At 50.4% G+C, this 18413-nt stretch overlaps 1 protein-coding gene across 4 annotated transcripts in view; it reads left to right on the plus strand.

Moving 5' to 3' along the window:
* The window catches only part of EYA2 (EYA transcriptional coactivator and phosphatase 2), a 251292-nt gene that overhangs the window by 72030 nt on the left and 160849 nt on the right, over positions 1-18413 (plus strand). For all 4 annotated transcript variants that reach the window (XM_070486023.1, XM_070486022.1, XM_070486026.1 and 1 more), the window contains exons 2-3: positions 3019-3137; positions 16362-16416. In XM_070486023.1, the coding sequence (XP_070342124.1) occupies positions 3029-3137; positions 16362-16416 (164 nt within the window). In that variant the 5' untranslated portion in view covers positions 3019-3028. The remainder of the gene's footprint in view (positions 1-3018; positions 3138-16361; positions 16417-18413) is intronic.

The following is an 18413-nucleotide window of genomic DNA, read 5'->3' on the forward strand; positions in this document are numbered from 1 at the left end:
CATCTTCCAACAGATGTTAATCAGGTGACAGAATGAACAGGATTCCGTGTCAGGTACTGTGGGGGAAATAAGGATGATTTCCACATTGGCTTGGCCTTCAGGGATCTTAGGCAAGAGTGTAAGACGAATACGCCACAAGCTTTAGTAGCAATACTCTGTCCCAGAGGTAAAGTTCACAGACACATTCCTGCTCTGCTGTTAGGTCAACAAGTGCTGTTTGGATGTGCTAAGAGCTCTTGAGGATGACAGCAACACTCAGTAAAATAAATGAGCTGTGTGACTGAGGCCAGAAGTGCCACATTGCTGTGTCTTTCCTCATCAGGCTTCTCCGATGATGCGTATGCCAGGATCTCAAATGCAAAGCCCTATAGGGACCTGGAGGAAATACAAATGGAAAAAGAGAGTCAAATGTAAGGCACTAGGGAGTGGTGGGGACTGTGACAAACTGGAGCTCATATGCCTGGACCAAAATGGGCAGCTGCTACTCAGCTCCAGCTGATTGTTGCCATGCAGAAATGTGACAATATTTTTCCATTTTCAAGAGAAGCTGAAAATCTAGATTTTTATGTGAAATTGCCTCATTTTTAAATATTGGCAACCACTTCAAATCTTCAAATATTTTTAAACCCTGAGGAGGAGGAAAAAACAATTCATTTTGTTTATAACTGGATTTGGTCATTTAGCTAACAATTTGCTGCCTCAAATACCCATACTTATAACACCTGGAAATTTAGAGACGAGTGCTATTTTTTCCATCATTGTTTATTTTTTAATCTTAAATTATTTGTACACACCCAAAAGGATGAAGGGAATGAGTTTGGATAAAATGTAAATTTCTGGCACCTACAGTCAGACGACAGGTCGGACGTCTGCTCTTTGCCGAGCTCCACACATAATGCTTTGATGTATTAAAGGAACGAGACACCTAGGCCTCTCTCCTGGAGGGCCTGATGGCAGTCAAGGGACAAGAAAACAGGCATTCAGGACATACGTATACATGGGAATGTTTAGGACCCGAACGTTTATCAGCTAATGTAAAGACATAAACGGTAGAAGCTGATTTGCATGAGATTCTCCCATCAGATTACAAAGTATGTATAAAGCGCTTCCTGTGGGCAAGTCCTGGAATAAGTGATGTCTTTTTAAAAAATTTCTAAGTGCATCAGGCATGCAAAGATGTATAGTAACCATATGGCAGTTTTCTCCTCACACCCTAAAACAGAGGTTGGCAAACTTTTCCTGCCAGATATTAACTATTTCAGCTTTGCGGGTCTCTATGCCCACTGCTCTGCTCGGAAGACGCAGTGTGAAAGTGATGGGGGACGGTACCGTGACCAGTGAGCAGGGCTGCGCTCCGAGAAAACGTTTCCATGGATGCTGCACCTTGGCTTTCACATCATTTTCACATCATGAAATGATATCCTTCTTAGGAATTTTTTCAACCATTTAAAAAGGTGAAACCTATTCTTAGCTCACAGGTGGCACAAAATCAGATGACAGCTGGATTTGGATAGGCCATAGTTTGTGTCAACCCCTGAACTAAAACGTTACAAACACAGTTGAAACCCCAGGGCACCACTTCCCAAACTGCAGCCCCCCTTTACCTGCAGTAAGCCGTTCTCCTGAAATCGGTGTTTGTCGTTCCTAGACATACTGCTATCGTTTGTTGCTTGTGTCTGCATCCCCAAACAGCAGACAGTATTGATTTGTGTATTTTTCACTTCATAGAAATGGTGTCATACCTTGGGCACCCTCAGCGCCTTTGCCCGGGACTCCGTTTGGCCATCTCTCCATCATGCTGTGTGGCGCTCCATTTCAGTCTTTTTCCCTGCTGTATTGTATTCCGTTGTGTGAGCAGTCTGCTCCTAGCTATTCTTCCTGTGGTAGCCAATGGGCATTTAGGTGGCCGCCTGTGACGTCTTTTCTTGACACATATCGTCTCTTTTCGTCTTCACCTGACTGTCAGGGAGGTACTGTGATCATCCCCCTGGTCCAGATGAGAAGACTTCTCGTTTAGAGCAGTGTGCTAACTTGCTCAAGGCAGTGAGCGGCAAAACTGGAATTCGAATCCGTGATCTTTTCACAGAATCTGAGTTTATAACCACGTCGCTGTCAATCAGTGCGTTGTGTTTTATTCATGCAATGGTGACAGATCTGCCGAGGATGACCTTGCGACGCTATGTGGACTCAGAAAACTTAGCTTTCCCCTGAGGACAGCTTGAGTCGGCATCAAACCCAGCTGGTTGTAGTTTCATCCTTTGAAAACTGCCGTGTGTGATGTTGTGCGTGTTAACCAGAACCCTCGTTTCCTAACCACGGTGGGTAGGAATTTTGGCGAAATAAGTACTGACATGGTGCAAGAGCTGGAAAAGTTTTCAGTAAAAAAAGAAAGACCAGGGAGACTCGTCCCCCTTCCCACTGGCCCCCGTCAACATGTTGTCAAAATCGTGAGTAATTCTGGAGCTGGTGTTTTCTCTCTTGGGAGGGACCACCATGATGGGCGGTGGAGGTTTGCCACCTAAGGGACCTGTTAAATATTGCCGACGCCTTTTGACCCTTTGTCTGTCTGTACAAGTCACACTGCGTCCGTTTTTCTCTCTTCACTGCAGTCAACTCGCACTTCTCCCCAAGCCTCTGGCTTTTGAAAATCCACATCCATTCCCTCTCCGCCTGTTTCTCCCTTCCTCTTCCAGGAGGTCTCCCTGGCTTGCTCCAGCTCATTTCAGATGACATTTGAAAGAGACCAAAATATAATTTTTCTAATGGCAAAATACAGTAGGAAGGAGGGGAAAGTTTTAATCGTGTGGGTCTATTCTCCAGAGGGGAGCAAATCCTTCATTTTAATTCCTCATTTCCCTTTGATGAAAAGTTTAGTGAATTTTTATTATGTAGAATTTATAAGACGGCTGGGTTTAGGTAATCAGCTTTAATATTTATACTCGTAGGGAAAGAAGTAGGAATCATTAGTAAGCATGCATAATTAATGAATAAATTATATTTCCCTTTGTTTTTGTTCAGGTACAAGGAAATGCTAGAACTGGTGATCTCACCCAGCCTCTCCGTAAACAGTGATTGTGCGGGGAAACTGAAGCTGGGCCGCACTGACGCCGATGTCTGGACTCTGAGTGACGCTGCAGGTAGGCCTCCTGGCGTGGGTTTTGGTGGACCCGTGGTGGTCCCTGCTCGCCCCGCTGAGTATGTAAGGGACTGATGGCCTTAGACACACGTCCTTCCAGAAATACTGCCGTGTGACAGCTTCTCCTGCTGCTGTTTAGAGCGTTGCCACTGGACCGAAACTTGGGCATACGTAGCTGACAATTTTTGTCTAGTCATTAGAGGGAAAAGTGTGCTAGTCTGTGTTCTGAGCTTCCTGCCTTGGTCTCCAGTTTCAAGAAATGCCGACACCTGCCGCCCCTAGTCAGTTTCGGGTGTGTTCCAGGCCCGGCCCTGGGCGTGTCCCGCAGGGTCGCGGTCCCCCGGCTCCGAGCCTCTCAGCTCCGTCCGGCCAGCGCCGCCTCCAAGCAGGCATCTTGTTTACAGGGTTTTGACGCTGGGACGAGAACTCCTCTGCTCTTTGCTTTCAGGTCGGGTTGGAGTCAAGGAAGCAGAGGAGAGTTAAGCTGTTTAAAAAATTATTGGCAAATGATGCAGCCGGACTAGTTTTCGCCAGAACAATTCCAGCTATTGTTAGCTCTGTTTGGGATCTGTCAGCCTTCCTGGGAGAGCTGGAGTTAACAAAAGGCATTTAAGCTATTATGTTTAACCCTCGGGCTTAACCCTTTCTTTAACCGGCTTTGGGATTTGCTGCTGATGTTCTGGAACCCTCGGCTGTCTCTCCTTCACTGTCTGTGTTTGACGCCAGCTCAGGGGCACAAATACTGTGTAACTGTCGTGGAAAAGCAGAGAGACGTGTGTCTAGTCGACTATAACAGCCCAAGGAAGTGGCTTTAAGCAACTCCAGGGCTCCAGGAGTAATTAGTGCTGTCCCCAAGACTGTGAGGTTTCCCTTGCATGCTGGTGATGAAGCTTGAAGAGCCAGGAGGGTCTGGGCTCCCTCAGGCCAAACCCACATGGCAGAGAACATGCCCTCGTTCTTCCTGGCCCTTTGCAGCATCCCTGTAAACCACCCCGGGCTCTTTGAGAGTTTGAACAAATTCACTGAGCCGTGTTCAAAGTCATCCTTTTCTTTCTGAGTAGAGGCACACGTCACCTGGAGGCTGGCTTCCTTTCAGAGCCAGAAGAGATAGGAGAAGGCATGGACTGTGGAGTGAGGAAGGGCGGACTCTGAATCCCGGCCCCACAGCCTCCCAGCCAAATGGTCTTGGGCAAATTCTTGAACCTTTCTGAGCCTCGGTTTTGTCACCTGTCCAATGGGGGCGTAGGGTGTTTACGGCAACGATTGAATGACATGCTGTGTGTAAAGTCCCTCACACCTGGGGGCATGGCGCGCTAGTTGAGTTTATTATTCCATTGTCCTTCTCCCCTGAATCAGATAACCACAGTGAATTCAAAACCACAGTTGCAGACCCCCAGCTCCTAGCCAAGTCTGACCCTCAGGCATGCCTGTGTTTGGTTCACACTGTGTTTTAAATAAAAGTGACCTTGTAAGGGGCTGGCCCCGTGGCCGAGTGGTTAAGTTCGAGCCCTCTGCTGCAGGCAGCCCAGTGTTTCTTTAGTTCAAATCCTGGGCACGGACATGACACTGCTCATTGAGCCACGCTGAGGCGGCGTTCCACATGCCACATCTAGAAGGACCCACAACTAAGAATATACAACTATGTACTGGGGGTCTTTGGGGAGAAAAAGGAAAGAAATAAAAAAGAATCTTTTAAAAAAAAAGGTGTAAAAATCCGGCGAGTTCACATAAAAATCTGGATTTCTCTTGAAATGCCGAGTGCTTTGGCAACGCTGGGCCCACATTCCCACCTGGCTGCCGCTGGTGGACACCGAGAGGCACCGCCCTTCAGATGAGTCCCTGCCTCTTGTCTTTAACTTATGTGAGCACATACTTAGTGCCAGGTCCTGTTCAGAGCAATAGAATGTAGGTTAATCCTCCTCCTCTTCCTCCGTCATCATCCGAGCAAACAATTGGCACTTGCTGTGTGCAGAGCAATAATGTAGTAACTCATTCACTCCCCGCAACTCTGAGAAGTGGCTAGTGATATTAACCTGATTTTACAGATGAGGAAACTGAGGCACAGAGAGGTTAAGTGGCTCAATCGAGGTGACACAGTTAAGTGATCGTCAAAATTTGAACCTAGGTAGTCTGACTCCAAAGTCTGTTCTCCTAGTCAGTCGTGGACTGTTTCTCCTTCAATTATTACACTCCTGTTAGGGCAGGAGCCCCTTCTGCAGATGTTAAAGTAGAGGCACAGGGGAGTTAAGTCACCAGCCTCAAGCTGCACAGCTCACAGCAGGGCCAGGAATCAGCCCCCGGCCCTCGGGCCCCAGAGTCTCATCTCCCTCTCTCAACTCAGCATCACTTTCTGCCAAGCTCTTAAGAGTGTCCACAGCCCTGATGTCTGTCCTCACAGTGATGGCACCCACAGGCACACTGTTTCTCTCCTATTTTGTGACTGGGAGCTGTCTGCGCCCTTTCCGTTGCCCTGGAGCAAGCTGGTGCCAAGGCGACGGCTTGGGGTAGGAGCGATGGGGCAGAGAGAGGTGGCTCCCAAATTCAGAGTGGGCCAGGCCGGCAGGGTCACCTCGCACACACACACTTTCCTTTCTCTCCAGTGGGGTGTGGGCTCCGGGACTCTGCAGGGGACATTCCACCCCAGCTGTGGCCTCGAGTGCCAGGCTCGGCTTCCCTTCCTGCCAGGCCTCTTGATCTCCCTCCTTCTGGGCCCTTCCTTCTGTTACAGGGTCGTTGTTGAGTGACTGCAGCACCCAGCTCCAAGGAGGACCCCAGGGAGACCGAGCCACAGGGCCTGCGCCACTCAGGGCGACTCTGGGGGGAACGTGGACCCAGAAGCCCCCAGTGGCTCCTGTTGAGTCCAGCTCTGCCTCTTACCAGTCGTTGGTCCCTGGCCTTATGGCCTAACCTCTTTGGGGTTAATTTGCCTCATCTATTAAATGGGAATAGTTATCCCACCAACCTCATAGAGCTGATGTGAGGATGAAGGGAGTTAAAACGTGGAGAGGACTTAGTGTTTTAAAAAAGTATAGAATACGATCTGAATTCCTCCCTCTGGCCGGCAGGGTCCGCTTGTCCGTCCCCGCCAGCCTCTCGGACTCGTCTCCCCTGTGCCCTCAGCTCGTGGGGCCCGGCCCCTGGCCTTGTTTCCTCTGCTCTCACTCACAAGCGTGGTTCGGCCCTCAGGGCCTTTGCCCTTGCTGTACCCTCCGCCTGGACCAGGCTCCCCCAGGCTCTGCAGGACCATCCCCTCACTCCTCAGTTCTCATCACAGAGGTCTTTCCTGGCAAAAGTAACGGTTCATTGATTCATTCGTTTAGCAAACGTTTATTCAGCCACATGCCCAGCATTGTTTCACATACTAGAAAGACAACACAAAAACCCCTGCCCTCCAGGAGCCTGTGCTAGGTTGCTGGTGGGGCAAGAGGCTGATAATAACAGTAAATAAGCAGAATAGATAGTGTGTTGGATGAAGATACATACTGTGGGGGCGGGGGGGACATTAGGAAGGAGGACGAGGAATGCAGGGAAGTGGGTTGCCCTGTTCCATTAGGGTAGCTAGGAAAGGTGTCACTGCGAAGATTACACTTGAGCAAAGACCTGAAAGAGATGAGGGAGGGCACTTGATGCAACATGGAAGAAGAACCTTATGAGCAAAGGAAACAGCAAGTGCAAAGGCCCTGAGGCAGCAGTGTTCCAAGAGCACTTGAAGAGCAATAAGGAAGCTGGTGTGGTTGGCCCCAGGGAGAAAGGGGACAATGGGGCAGATGAGGTCAGAGAGAGAACGAGGGTCAGACCATGCCAGAGTTTGTGAGGCCCTGGAAGGACTTTGACTTCTACCCCGAGAGAGATGGAAGCCATGGGAGGGTTTGAGAGCCTGCAGAGCCCTCAGAACACCCAGCCAGGCTGTCCCGTGTCCTGTTTCATTTTCTTCATATTTCTGCCCTCCTCAGAAGTCACATGTTGGCTCCCTTGTTGTCTGTCTGTCTCCCCCGTGAGAAGGCAAGCTCTTTGCATCCAAAGTTCCAAAGTTGCCTCCACATCTGGGAGCAGGGGGTACTTAAGCACGTAGTAGGTGCTTAAGAACGACTTGTGGAATGAATGGGCACAGAAGACGAAGCAGTCTGCAAGCCCAGAAGACTGAGCCATTGAATGAGCGCCACCCTCCGGGAGCCTAGTGTAGTTTCACACCTTACGGCCTTTGCACGTGCTGTCCCTGCCACTGCCTGAACAGCCCTTCCTTTCCTCTTTTTTTTCTGTGAAAGATCCATTTCTAGCCACCAGGTAGTACATAAATACACGATGCTCATAAATATTCAAAAGGTTAAGTCCATTCTCCTTTGCCGCATCCACCAATCTTCGTCTTTTCCTCCCTCCCTGGAAGTAACCACTGTTACCGTGTTTTGTGTGCGTCTTATGAAGACCTTTCTCTATGCAATTACATATGTGTGAGTGTATATTTATATGATTTGTGTATGTATATTTATGTCAATATATATTTATAAATGTGTATTAACTATAGACATCGTAGTATTGCTGGAAAAAATTTTGAGGCACGAAAGCCATCCTGCCCAACATATTTTCCATAACTCACTTTGTTCACTTCAAGATACATTAAGTAATGATCCACTTCTTTTTTTTTAACTGAATCATGTACCAGAGAATGGCTGTGCCCCCGTTCGTTTTGTCATCTCCCTGCGGATGAACACTGAGGTTATTGTTAATTTTTTGGTCTTACAAGCGGTGCTGCTGGGTATCGTCATGCGAGCTGCTGTGTGAAGATGTGCACTGTCTCTCTAGAGAAGTTGCTGAGGGGTGGGAGGGCGGCATCGGAGGACTCTCTTCCCCTTCCCTTCTGCCTTACGACCGCCCCCCCCGCCCCGGATCCAGCATCACCTCTGCCTGCTTGTGAAACTCCCTGAGCCCCTCCACAGAGAGAGGTGATGGTTTCTCATTCATCCCGTCATTTCTCCAATCAGGCAGCCAACAGATTATTCAAAGCACCTGTTGTGTACGAGGCACTGAGAATTCAGCGGAGAAACAAGCCCGCCCACTGCCCGCCTTCAGGGACTTGGCATCCTGACGGTCATTCTGCTCCCACCGGCACTTTTTGCATCTCCCCATGGTCACTGCACATGACATCCTACAGAGTGTGGGCTCAGCCTGGCCACGTGTGTCTCCCAGCCTTGTCACTGGCTCACTGTGTGAACCTGGGAAAATTCCTACCCCTCTCTGAGCCTCAATCTCCTCATCTAGACAATGCAGATTATGTTTGCTGTGTGTGTTTGTTCAGCAAATAGTTCACGAGTGCCTGCTGTGGGCCAGGCCCTGGTGCAGGTGCCAGGGTTGTAATGGGGAACAAGACAGACAAGTCCCCCCTCCCACAGCCTAGGTTCTAGTGGAAGAGGAAGGTACTGAATTTTTTAACAAATAAGGGATTATAAATCGTGGTCGTTTCTGTGAAGAAATGAAGCAGGAGTGTGATGGAGATGGACCTGCATGTGGGCCGGCGGCTGGGAAGGCTTCAGGGTGGTGATGTCAAAAGCTTTGCAGATGCTCAACGCTTAGAACACTCTCAGGAGAGGTTAGCTGTGTGTCTCTTCCTCTTCAATGTGCGTAGAATGACCTGGGGACCTTAAATTGCATATTCCGATCCAGCCTGAGAGTCTGCATTTCTAACAAGCTCCCAGGCGATGCCGATGCTTCTTGTCCACCAGCCACTCCGAGTAACGAGATGCTAGCTCGGTGGTCCTCAGGTTCTCCTGTGCATCCGAATCACCTTGGGAGTTTTGTTAGCACTCAGATTGCAGGGCCCCATCCCCAGCATATCTGATTCTATAAAAGTTTGGGCCAGGGCCCAAGAATCTGCATTTCTAACAAGTCCTAGGTCATGCTGATGCAGCTGGTCCAGGGACCACACTTTGAGAATCAGCCTCCAGCACTGGTTTTAAATCTGGATGTGCATCTCCTAGGAAGTTTTTGAAATTGTTAATAAAATGCTAATGTGCAGATCCCACCCCCATACATTCTTACTTAATTGGTCAGAAGTGTGGCCAGGCAACAGGATTTTTTCAGAGTTCTCCAGATGAGTTTACTGTGCACCCAAGGTTGAGAACTGTTGTTCTAGATGGTGAATTCCTCCAAGACAAAGACAATTTCTTATTCTTATGTATGTATTAAAATTTCTGTTTCTAATAAGCACACAGCTCAGCGCATGGCTCATGGTAGATCCTTAAAAATTATTCATGGGTGGGTGGGTAGGTAGATTAATGGATGGATGGGTGGAGGACGGATGCATGGATGGATGGATGGATGGAGGATGGATGGCTGGATGGACGGATGGATGGATGGATGAGTGGATGGATGGATGGATGGATGGATGGGTGGATGGATGGCTGGATGGATGGGTGGATGGATGGACGGATGGATGGACGGGTGGATGGACGGATGGATGGATGGATGAGTGGATGGATGGATGGATGGATGGGTGGATGGATGGGTGGATGGATGGGTGGATGGATGGACGGGTGGATGGACAGATAGATGGATGGATGGAGGATGGATGGATGGATGGATGGGTGGATGGACGGATGGATGGATGGATGAGTGGATGGATGGATGGATGGATGGACGGGTGGATGGACAGATGGATGGATGGGTGGATGGATGGGTGGGTGGATGGATGGATGGATGGGTGGGTGGATGGATGGATGGATGGGTGGGTGGATGGATGGATGGATGGATGGATGGATGGATGGATGAGTGGATGGATGGATGGACGGATGGGTGGGTAAATGGGTAGATGGAGGGTGGATGTGTGGTGGATGAATATAGAGTGGTCTTGAGGAATCACAGATAACTTCAGGTTGATAATGGCTTTGAATCCTTAGTCAAGTTTCCTTAACTTCCCCGTGCCTCATTTTTCTTCTCGTAAAGTACAGATAATAACTTCCTCATTGGGTTCTTAAGGGGAATAAAGGAGATAAGACTCATGCAGTCCTTAGCACACTGCCTGGCTTGTAGGAACCATTTGAGAAACATTAGCTATGGTTCATTACCTCTTCAAGGGAAAATTGGATTTGAATTGTATCCCGCCTTCTGGAAGGAGGGAAAAAACATTACAGAACTAAGGAAGCAAAGCTGAATAGAGAAAATTTTTCTTTTCAAATGCAGATACGCTTTGCAGAAGCCACAGCTATAATCTCATTAAGTGTTTCCTCGGAGGGGTGAAACCACTGCCCCACGGAACAGGCGGGGCCGTCACCTTCTCTGACTTCCTCCACCTTCTCTGCCCTGGGCGTGAGTGACAAGGTCTAATTTTCAGTTTGGGTCTCTCCAGTTCCAGCCGGGCTGGCAGATTTTGAATCATTCCGCCCAAGCCCGGTGGAGCTGCCCAGAGCTCTGCCCGGTCCTCACCTGGGCACAGATCAGCTTCACCTTCGCTGCCTTTGAGCCTTTCTCAGCTGGCTTCCTGGGGGTCTTAGCACCTCTCGAGGCCTTAACAGCCTCTGCCTGCACGGAGCAGAAATCACGCTGTGTGGGCTGTTGGTGTAGGACAAGGGAATTCCCAGGCCCCTGTTCATGGAAAAGGGCTCTGACTATTGTTACTATCTGATGCCCTCCACGGGTAGAGAACGTCCGCCTGTGGCTGTGTCTCACAAACTTCACACATTCTCAAGCCACTTTCTGCTGTATATTCACACCACCAATCCTGTTACTTGCTTACTAATTTTTCTTTAAAACAACTCGCTTTCAATAAATTCATTTTAAAAGGACTTAAAACCAGCTCCAGAAATGAAAACTTAGGACCTTGATAGTCTTGTTGTGATTTAGTATGCATGACAATAAATCTGTGATGATTTAAATAGAAGAATGTGTGTTTACGTACCCCCGAAAATGCTCACGCTCTGGGGTGCCGCGGCCTCGTTCCTTTCAGTCCTCAGACACAGCCCTGAGAAGGACAAATGACTTCTTCACTGTCACACAGCCACTCAGTGAGAGTCGAAATTGGGATGCGCACTTCAGGACTCCTAATACGGTGCTCCGTCGTGCTGTCGCTGTCCCTGGTCTGGGAGCAATATAAACCGCTCACACGAGGGAGATGAGCTGCTGCGGTTTGCAGACACACACCTTTTATAGCAAAGACCTGCCTCGAGACATCGCGCACTAGAAATTGTCTCATTCCACAAGGATCAGTCAGAAGTGGCCCCTGGGGTCCAATTAGGCAACATAATAGCAGTTGCTGCTTTCGGAATCATTAGCTTCTTAATCCTCCCAGTGAGAGGTAAAAAAAAGTGTGAACATTCAAATTGGGCTCACAGATTTCAGTGGCTTAAGCAGGGGCCCCCAGAGAACGGAAAGCGAATAATAGCTCCTGTGTGTTGAGCGGTTTCCCTTGGCAGGTACCTGCCTGTGCAGTCCTTGTGCAGCGGCCCTGTGCGTACGACATACCGTCCCATTTTGTGGGTGTGGAAACTGAGGCTCAGAGAGAGGAAACAAGGGGCTCAGATGACACAGTTGTGTTACAGCAGAGTCAGGATTCGAATTTGGGTCTGGCCCCTTAAGCCACATGCTTTCTTTGGAAAGAACGTGAAGTTAACAAATTAGGAGATTCAGGTTGTAGATCTGGCCCCCAGCAGGTGCACGGTGAACATTTGTTGACTGCGTGAATGAACGAACCAAGAGCGTGTGTCCTTGAGCAAGTCATTTGACACAATCACATACTCACATCATCACGTGTAAGTGTGTCCTCACACACACAGACCCCAGCTTTAGTTTCCTCAGATTAAAAGTGGACCTTATGCTTTGCTCATTTGTGTTACCTTCTCGGCCCCAATATGCATTTGAGCTCGTGACTTCTGGAAGCGAGGTTTATCTTTGAACCCAGAGTTGTGATACTTTCTAATAATTTGCAGTTATTAGCCCATGGTCTAAACTCTTGCTACTCAAAGCGTGGTTTCAGACCTGCCGCAGCAGCGTCTCCTGGGAGCTTCCTGGACCTGCAGACTCGGGTCTGCACATTTACAAGCGCCCCTGGCGAATCCCGCTCACGTTAAGGTTTTAGGCGCACTGCTCCGTACCATCCACTTTCTTCCTTTGCGCCTTGTTATAATTGTCATCAAGTTCTTATTTGTGTAATCATTTGTTTGCCATCCTCTCCCCCACTGAACAGGAAGCCCTGTAAGGGCTGGGACCCTGACTGCTTTTGCTCACTAGACTAACCCGGTTCCTGGCGCATGCCCAGTACGTGAATGAATGAATGAATGAATGAGCTCATCCAGATGCTCTGGCCATCTGTTTGGCTAATCCTACGCCCCTCACCCGTAGGAGGCTCGGGAGGAAGAGGAGGCTTAGAGTTTTAAATTCAGAAGTAAACAGAGGCGGCTTTCTGCCCCTCCCCGCCTGAGAGCTGGCGGCCCCATTTTCTGTGCCAGCCACATCCCCCGAGACACGTGGAGAAGCTCGGTGTAAATAGATTTGGCTGTGTGGAATCAGGTCACTGGGGCTGCTTCCACCACAGGCAATGTGGATGTAAGTCACCATCCGTGACTCCGTCGACCTCAACCTCGTCCGTCATGGCAAGTTCAATGGCACTGATGAGGTTGACAACAGGAAGCTGTGGTCAATGGGAAGTCCATCTCCATCTGCCAGGCACCAGATCCCACCAATATGGTGGGGGAGGGCGATACTGCTGCTGAACATGGTGTCCTCACCACCCTGAAGATGCTTGCAGCTCCCTGGAAGAATGGAGAGAAAGGGTCATTTGCCCCTTGTGCTGATGGCGCCATGTTTGTGATGGGGTGACCATGAGAAGTATGACCACACCCTAGGTTGCCAGCATGCTCGCCTCCCCCCACCCCACCCACCACTGCTGCCAGGGTCTGTGACACTTTGGCATCATGGAGGGACTCATGACCACAGTCCACACCCTCTCTACCGCTCTGGCAAGCTGTGGTTATGATGGCCATGCTGCTGTCCAGAGCATCTGCCTGCCTCCCATGGCGCTGCAAAGCCTATAGGCAAGATCATTCCTGAGCTGCACGGGAAGCTCGCTGGCCCGGCCTCCCATGTCTCCACCCTCAGTGTGTCTGTCTGGCTCTGACCTGCCATCTGGAGAAAGTGTCAAACACAGTGGCTTCCGGAAGTGGTGAAGTGGGCATCCAGAGGGCTCACTGAAAGACGTCTGGGCTGCACTGAGGACTACGTTGTTGCCTGCCCCTCTGACAGTGATGCCCACCCCTCCACCTTTCACAGGGGGGCTGGCGTTGCCTCCACGGCCACTCTGTCAGGCCCACTTCCTGGTGTGCAGGTCATGTGCGGATACAGCTGCAGGTTGGCCTCCTGGTCCTCATGACCTCTGAGGACTAACAGCCCTGGACCACAGCAAGAGCAGCAGAGGGAGAGAGAGGCTCTCTGCCCCGGGGGAGCCTCTGCCCCAGAGCACTGAGCATCTCCATCCTGACACCGTCCCACCCCAGACCCCTGAAGAAGGGGAGGAGCTTGGAGAGCGCTGCCTCGTCACATTCCATCAGGATTCTCACTGAGGTCTGCAGCATCCTCACCGGGGAGAAAAGGAAGAAGGAAGGGAGGGAGAGAGGAGGGAAGAGGATAATGGGAATAATGCACCCATTTTGTAGGTTCTCAATTCCCCCACGTCTCCTAGGATGAAAACATTAAATGCGACACCAGTTTTTTTTTAATAGATAAAAAGCCTGTATTTTTCAAAAGTCACGCAATCTGCAAAAGGAAATGCTCCTTGACGGAATGCCTGTTTCTCGCCTGCACAGTCCTCCCGGGGGCCGCTGGGGTGGGAAAGGGAGACTGTTCTGGGTCTGCACCGCAGGAGAGGGAGACCTGCCCGTGTGGGAAGGCAGGCTGCTCCACGATGCCGAGGAACTGAGGAAGCCGGAGTGAGCACACATGCAAATCGTGGCACGGAGGCTGTGGTGGGGGAGAAATGGCTTCAAACGTGTAAGGATGCCGAGTTAATCCGAGCCCGTAGGAATGTTTCCGTAGATTTAGATTGTTATGAATATTTACATATTTATTAAAGAAAACATATTCAAAATGTTTAATTCAGTAACTTATGTATTACTAAACACACTCAAACGGTGGACTTTGATCGATAATGAGACTGGCTGCTTTGGAATGACAGTTCATTCTCTGGTCCTGGAGGAGAGTGGAGAAGGGGGTGCGGGAGGCCCGGCCTGGGGCAGCACACCCAGAGTAGGGGCCTTAGCCTTGAGTGAGCACCCGCTGTGTGCCGGGGCTTTCCATGGTGTTAGACCACTGCCGTTCCAACTTATTTTTAATAAGACACATAGTAAGAAATATGTATTTTTACACCGTCATGCAGCACACACACACACACAACACACACCCATCACATTCTCGTATCTATAACTGGAACAAAAGTCTCACACAATTGCTTCTTCCTATGGGCAGTATTTGGTGATATTGTCTATTCTGTTTTCTTTTTTAGTCTAGTTGCAGCTCTCTAAATGGACTTCAGGACTCCCACCCCCACCCCAGTGGTTTGGGACTCAAACAGAATTTGACCCAGCCGGGGAGTGGACTTGGGACTCAGAAGTGTTTGGGTTCAAGTCCCAGTTGCCGTGCCCACACGCTGTGTGGCTTGAGCAATGCACTTAGCCTTCCTCAGTTTTTTCATCTGTAAAATGGGGATAATGACATTGCCTGCCTCCTGGTATTGTCATGAGCACTGAATGAGATCATGCATATGAGCAGTTAAAACGGGGCCTGGCCCGTAGTGCACTTCTGAGTGGATGCTGGTTGCTATGATGGTGATGGCTGTCATCGTGGGCTGCAGTGTTGCGGTGGAGAAGACAAACTCTGGAGCCAGAACACCTGGGTTCAGATCACAGCTCCATCCTTTATGATCTGTGTGGCCTTGGGTGAGTTACTTGAACTCTCTGGGCCTCCAGTTCTTCATCGATGACGTGGGGGTGTGAATAGAACCCTCCTCATGGGGTGATGATGAGGATTAAAATAATTAATGCAGGTAACGGATTTAGAGGAGAGCTTGGCACGTAGCAAGTGCTGGGTAAACGATGGGCGTCGTCATCATCTTCTCGTTGAATCCTTACCCGTCCTTGGGAGATGAATATTTTTCCCCATTTCACAGGGGGGACCTCTGAGGCCCAGCGACTCCAGGCAGCCTTCCCGGAGTGTCATTGCTGCAGGGTAGGAGCTGGAATTACATTTGGCCCGCTGAGCCTCCAGCTCAGGGGCTGAGAGAGGCTCGGAGCTCCAGGGACCTGGGGGCATTTCTCGGGAGGCACAAGGACACCAGCCTCTGCCCTCCATACCAGGGAGCGTGAACTGGCAATCAGTACACACGTTGTCTAGCATTTGCCAGGGCTCCACAGTGAGGCCCTTGAGTTCTGTTGTTAAAAATGACGCAGCACCAAACGCTCCCCAGGGAACTGTCCATCTGTGGAATTATCCTCTCGCAAACGTCCCTCCATCTGAATTCCACCGCCTTTCCGTCACTTCCTGCATTATTGTCTCCTGCCGATGGCTGGATGCTGGGTGCCCAGGAATACAGTGTGCACAGGGACACAGCCTCATCAGGAGCTTGGGCCGCTTCCGTCTCCCTGATCCATGGTCTGCCTTTCCCTGAGTGTTGGGGCCAGCCCCCCCGAACCCCCTGGCTGAATTTGGGAGAGAGGGGAGGAACATCAAGGTGATGTCGTTGGAAGAAGGGAAATGGATGTTGGATAATCAAAGCCAACGGCTGCCGGCCATTCTGGGGTTCTTGGGGTTGCCTGTGAGGCAGGGGAGGGACTGGTTCTCCATCCTGGAGTGGAAATGGCTCCAGCTTGGGAATCAGGAAACCCGGTTCAGGTCCCAGTAGTGCTGCTGTCTAGTCACGTGAGCTGGCTCAAGCACGTTTTTTCTGTCCCTTTGGCCTCAGTTTCTCCATCTGTACAATGGGTGGGGTGTGAATTCCCCTCTGATGTTTCAAGATGCTATAGATTCTTCCTGTGTACCTTCCATTAGTACCTGGAGACAAGGCGCACCCGGAAGGGGTTTTCAAGGAGGAGAACGCTCGCATGTTGCTTCTCGGATGAGCTTTTGTGGTTGAGAAAGTCCCTGGCAGCAGCTCTCGATTTCTTCCCGCTTAAGCTGCCGTCTAAAGTCACAGCTTCTGTGGAGCGTTGCTCTGACAGCTAAAGCCCTTCCAATTTTCCTTTCCCCCCAGGCATCACGGCATCAGCCCCTCCGGCCCCTCCGAGCGTGTCCCAGCTCCTCGCGAGGTGAGTACCTCTGGTTTCTCCTTGGCTCCCTCTTTCTCTTTCTCTTTCTCGAGGGCAAAGGCTCTGGAGCCAGACTCCCTGGACTGGAGTCTGAGTGCCAGCACTCGCTGGCTGAGCGACCTTGAGCAACTGACTCCACCCCTCTGGGCTCAGTCTCCCCATCTGGACAAAGGGGACAATCATGATGTCTGCCTATGAAATGAACTAAAACATGTAAAAAGCGCTTAGAAGGCACCTGGAACAGAGTGTTCTGACAGTGTTGGCTGTGGCTTTCTTCTTTTTTTCAGTCTTTCCTTCTCTTCTTTCCTATGATTAGACTCTTTCTCAATCCCTCCCTCCCTCCTTCCCTGTTTCCCTTTTTTTCCTCCTTCCTTTCCTCTCCCACTTTTTCTCCCTCCCTTTCCCTCCACCCCCTTATCCTTCTCTCTCTACCTCCCTCCTTCTATCCTATCTTCCTGCTCCAACATTCACCCAACACTCCTCATGCCAAGTCCCCTGCCGAGCCCTGGAGACTCAGAGATGAGTGAGACAGAGACCCTGCCCTCGGAGAGCTTCCAGTCTAGTGGGGGAAACAGACAGACAGACAGACCAGTCAGAGATCTCAACACAGCGGGCGGCATAAATGCCCCCCCTCAGTGTGCGCAGGGGCAGAGGGAGCTCGGGGACGGACACGGCTTACCCGGGGTCCCCCCGTGCCTGCCCTCAGGGAGCTGCCACTCTGCACCTGAGAAGCCCTGGGTTTGGTCTGGCCGGACGGTCAGCGTGCCCTGTCTGGATGGTCAGCTCCTCCGTATCTGGACACGCTCCACCCGTGACGGCCCTGGAGCAGCTGTATACGAGGAACATGCTTTCTCCACCTTCCTTTCCCTCCAGATGTTTTGGGGGTTGTGTTCAGTCGGCCGACTTCTCTTCACGGCCTCGGGTTAGAGAGCTGCTCTGTCCTTCCTCTGGGTTTTCATTTTAGCCCCGTTTACTCCGAGGAGGGTAAGTAGGTTTTGCTAGGAAGCAGGAGTTGGTCATCTCAGATTCCCACCTTCTGCTCCTAAGGACAGGTGTACATCGGGGACGTTCTCAGGTAAGGGTCTCCGCTCAGCACAAAGTCCTGATGCACCGCGTGCGTGTCCAGGCGCCTCACAGAGTGGGAATAATGACTAGCAAACGCCTTCCAGGAGTGGTTCTGGCGTCTCCAGCCCAAATGAGTTGTCATGCATTTTGGAACAAGTTCCTAACCCTTGATCATGTAGTAGTCAAAACGAAAGAGCGCATGAGAACATCTTTTTATAACTCCGTAAACTTTTGTATCAGTCTCACACCTGCCACGAGGCCTCAGATGTCGGAGGAACTCTGGAAACGAACAGGTCTTCACTGAGTGACGTACCCAGAATGGGATCAGACGCGGGTTTGGGGGTCTCATGAGCGTTCGCTGGGAAACATGATAGTTAGAATGCTTAGATAGAGGATGGCAGGTGCACGTGGCGCTAGTGTCCAGGTGTGTGATCTACGGGGCCAGCGGGCATGGCCTCTGCAGCCAGCGTTCAAAGTCTGCACCAGCTGTGTGCTTTCAGTGTGTCTCTCAGTCTCTCTCCGCCTGTTTTCTCATCTGTAAAATGGGGATAGGAATGGTCCCTCCCCCCAAGGATTGTCATGCTTGTTATGAGGTTTAAACGAGCTGATCAACATAGAGTAATTAGGACAGTGCCTGGCACATAGTAGGCATGAGTTGTTAGCTGTTTTCATCACAAAGTGAAGTGGGCCATGGAGACTGTTGCAGACAGAGGGTGATAGTCTCAAGAGGTGGCTGCTCCTCACACCCAGCTGATGGCGCTACACAGGACAGGACAGACCCAGGCTTGCCAAAGCGTCTGCTTTGCAAGAGAAGGGGGAAATAAAGAGCATGTGTGTGTTTGTGTGTGTGTGTGTGTGTGAGAGAGAGAGAGAGAGAGAGAGGGAGAGAGAGAGGGCGACCTCCTGGTTTTAAAACATTGGCAATGAATTCA

Source organism: Equus asinus, chromosome 15 (genome assembly GCF_041296235.1).
Source record: "Equus asinus isolate D_3611 breed Donkey chromosome 15, EquAss-T2T_v2, whole genome shotgun sequence".
NCBI lineage: Eukaryota > Metazoa > Chordata > Mammalia > Perissodactyla > Equidae > Equus > Equus asinus.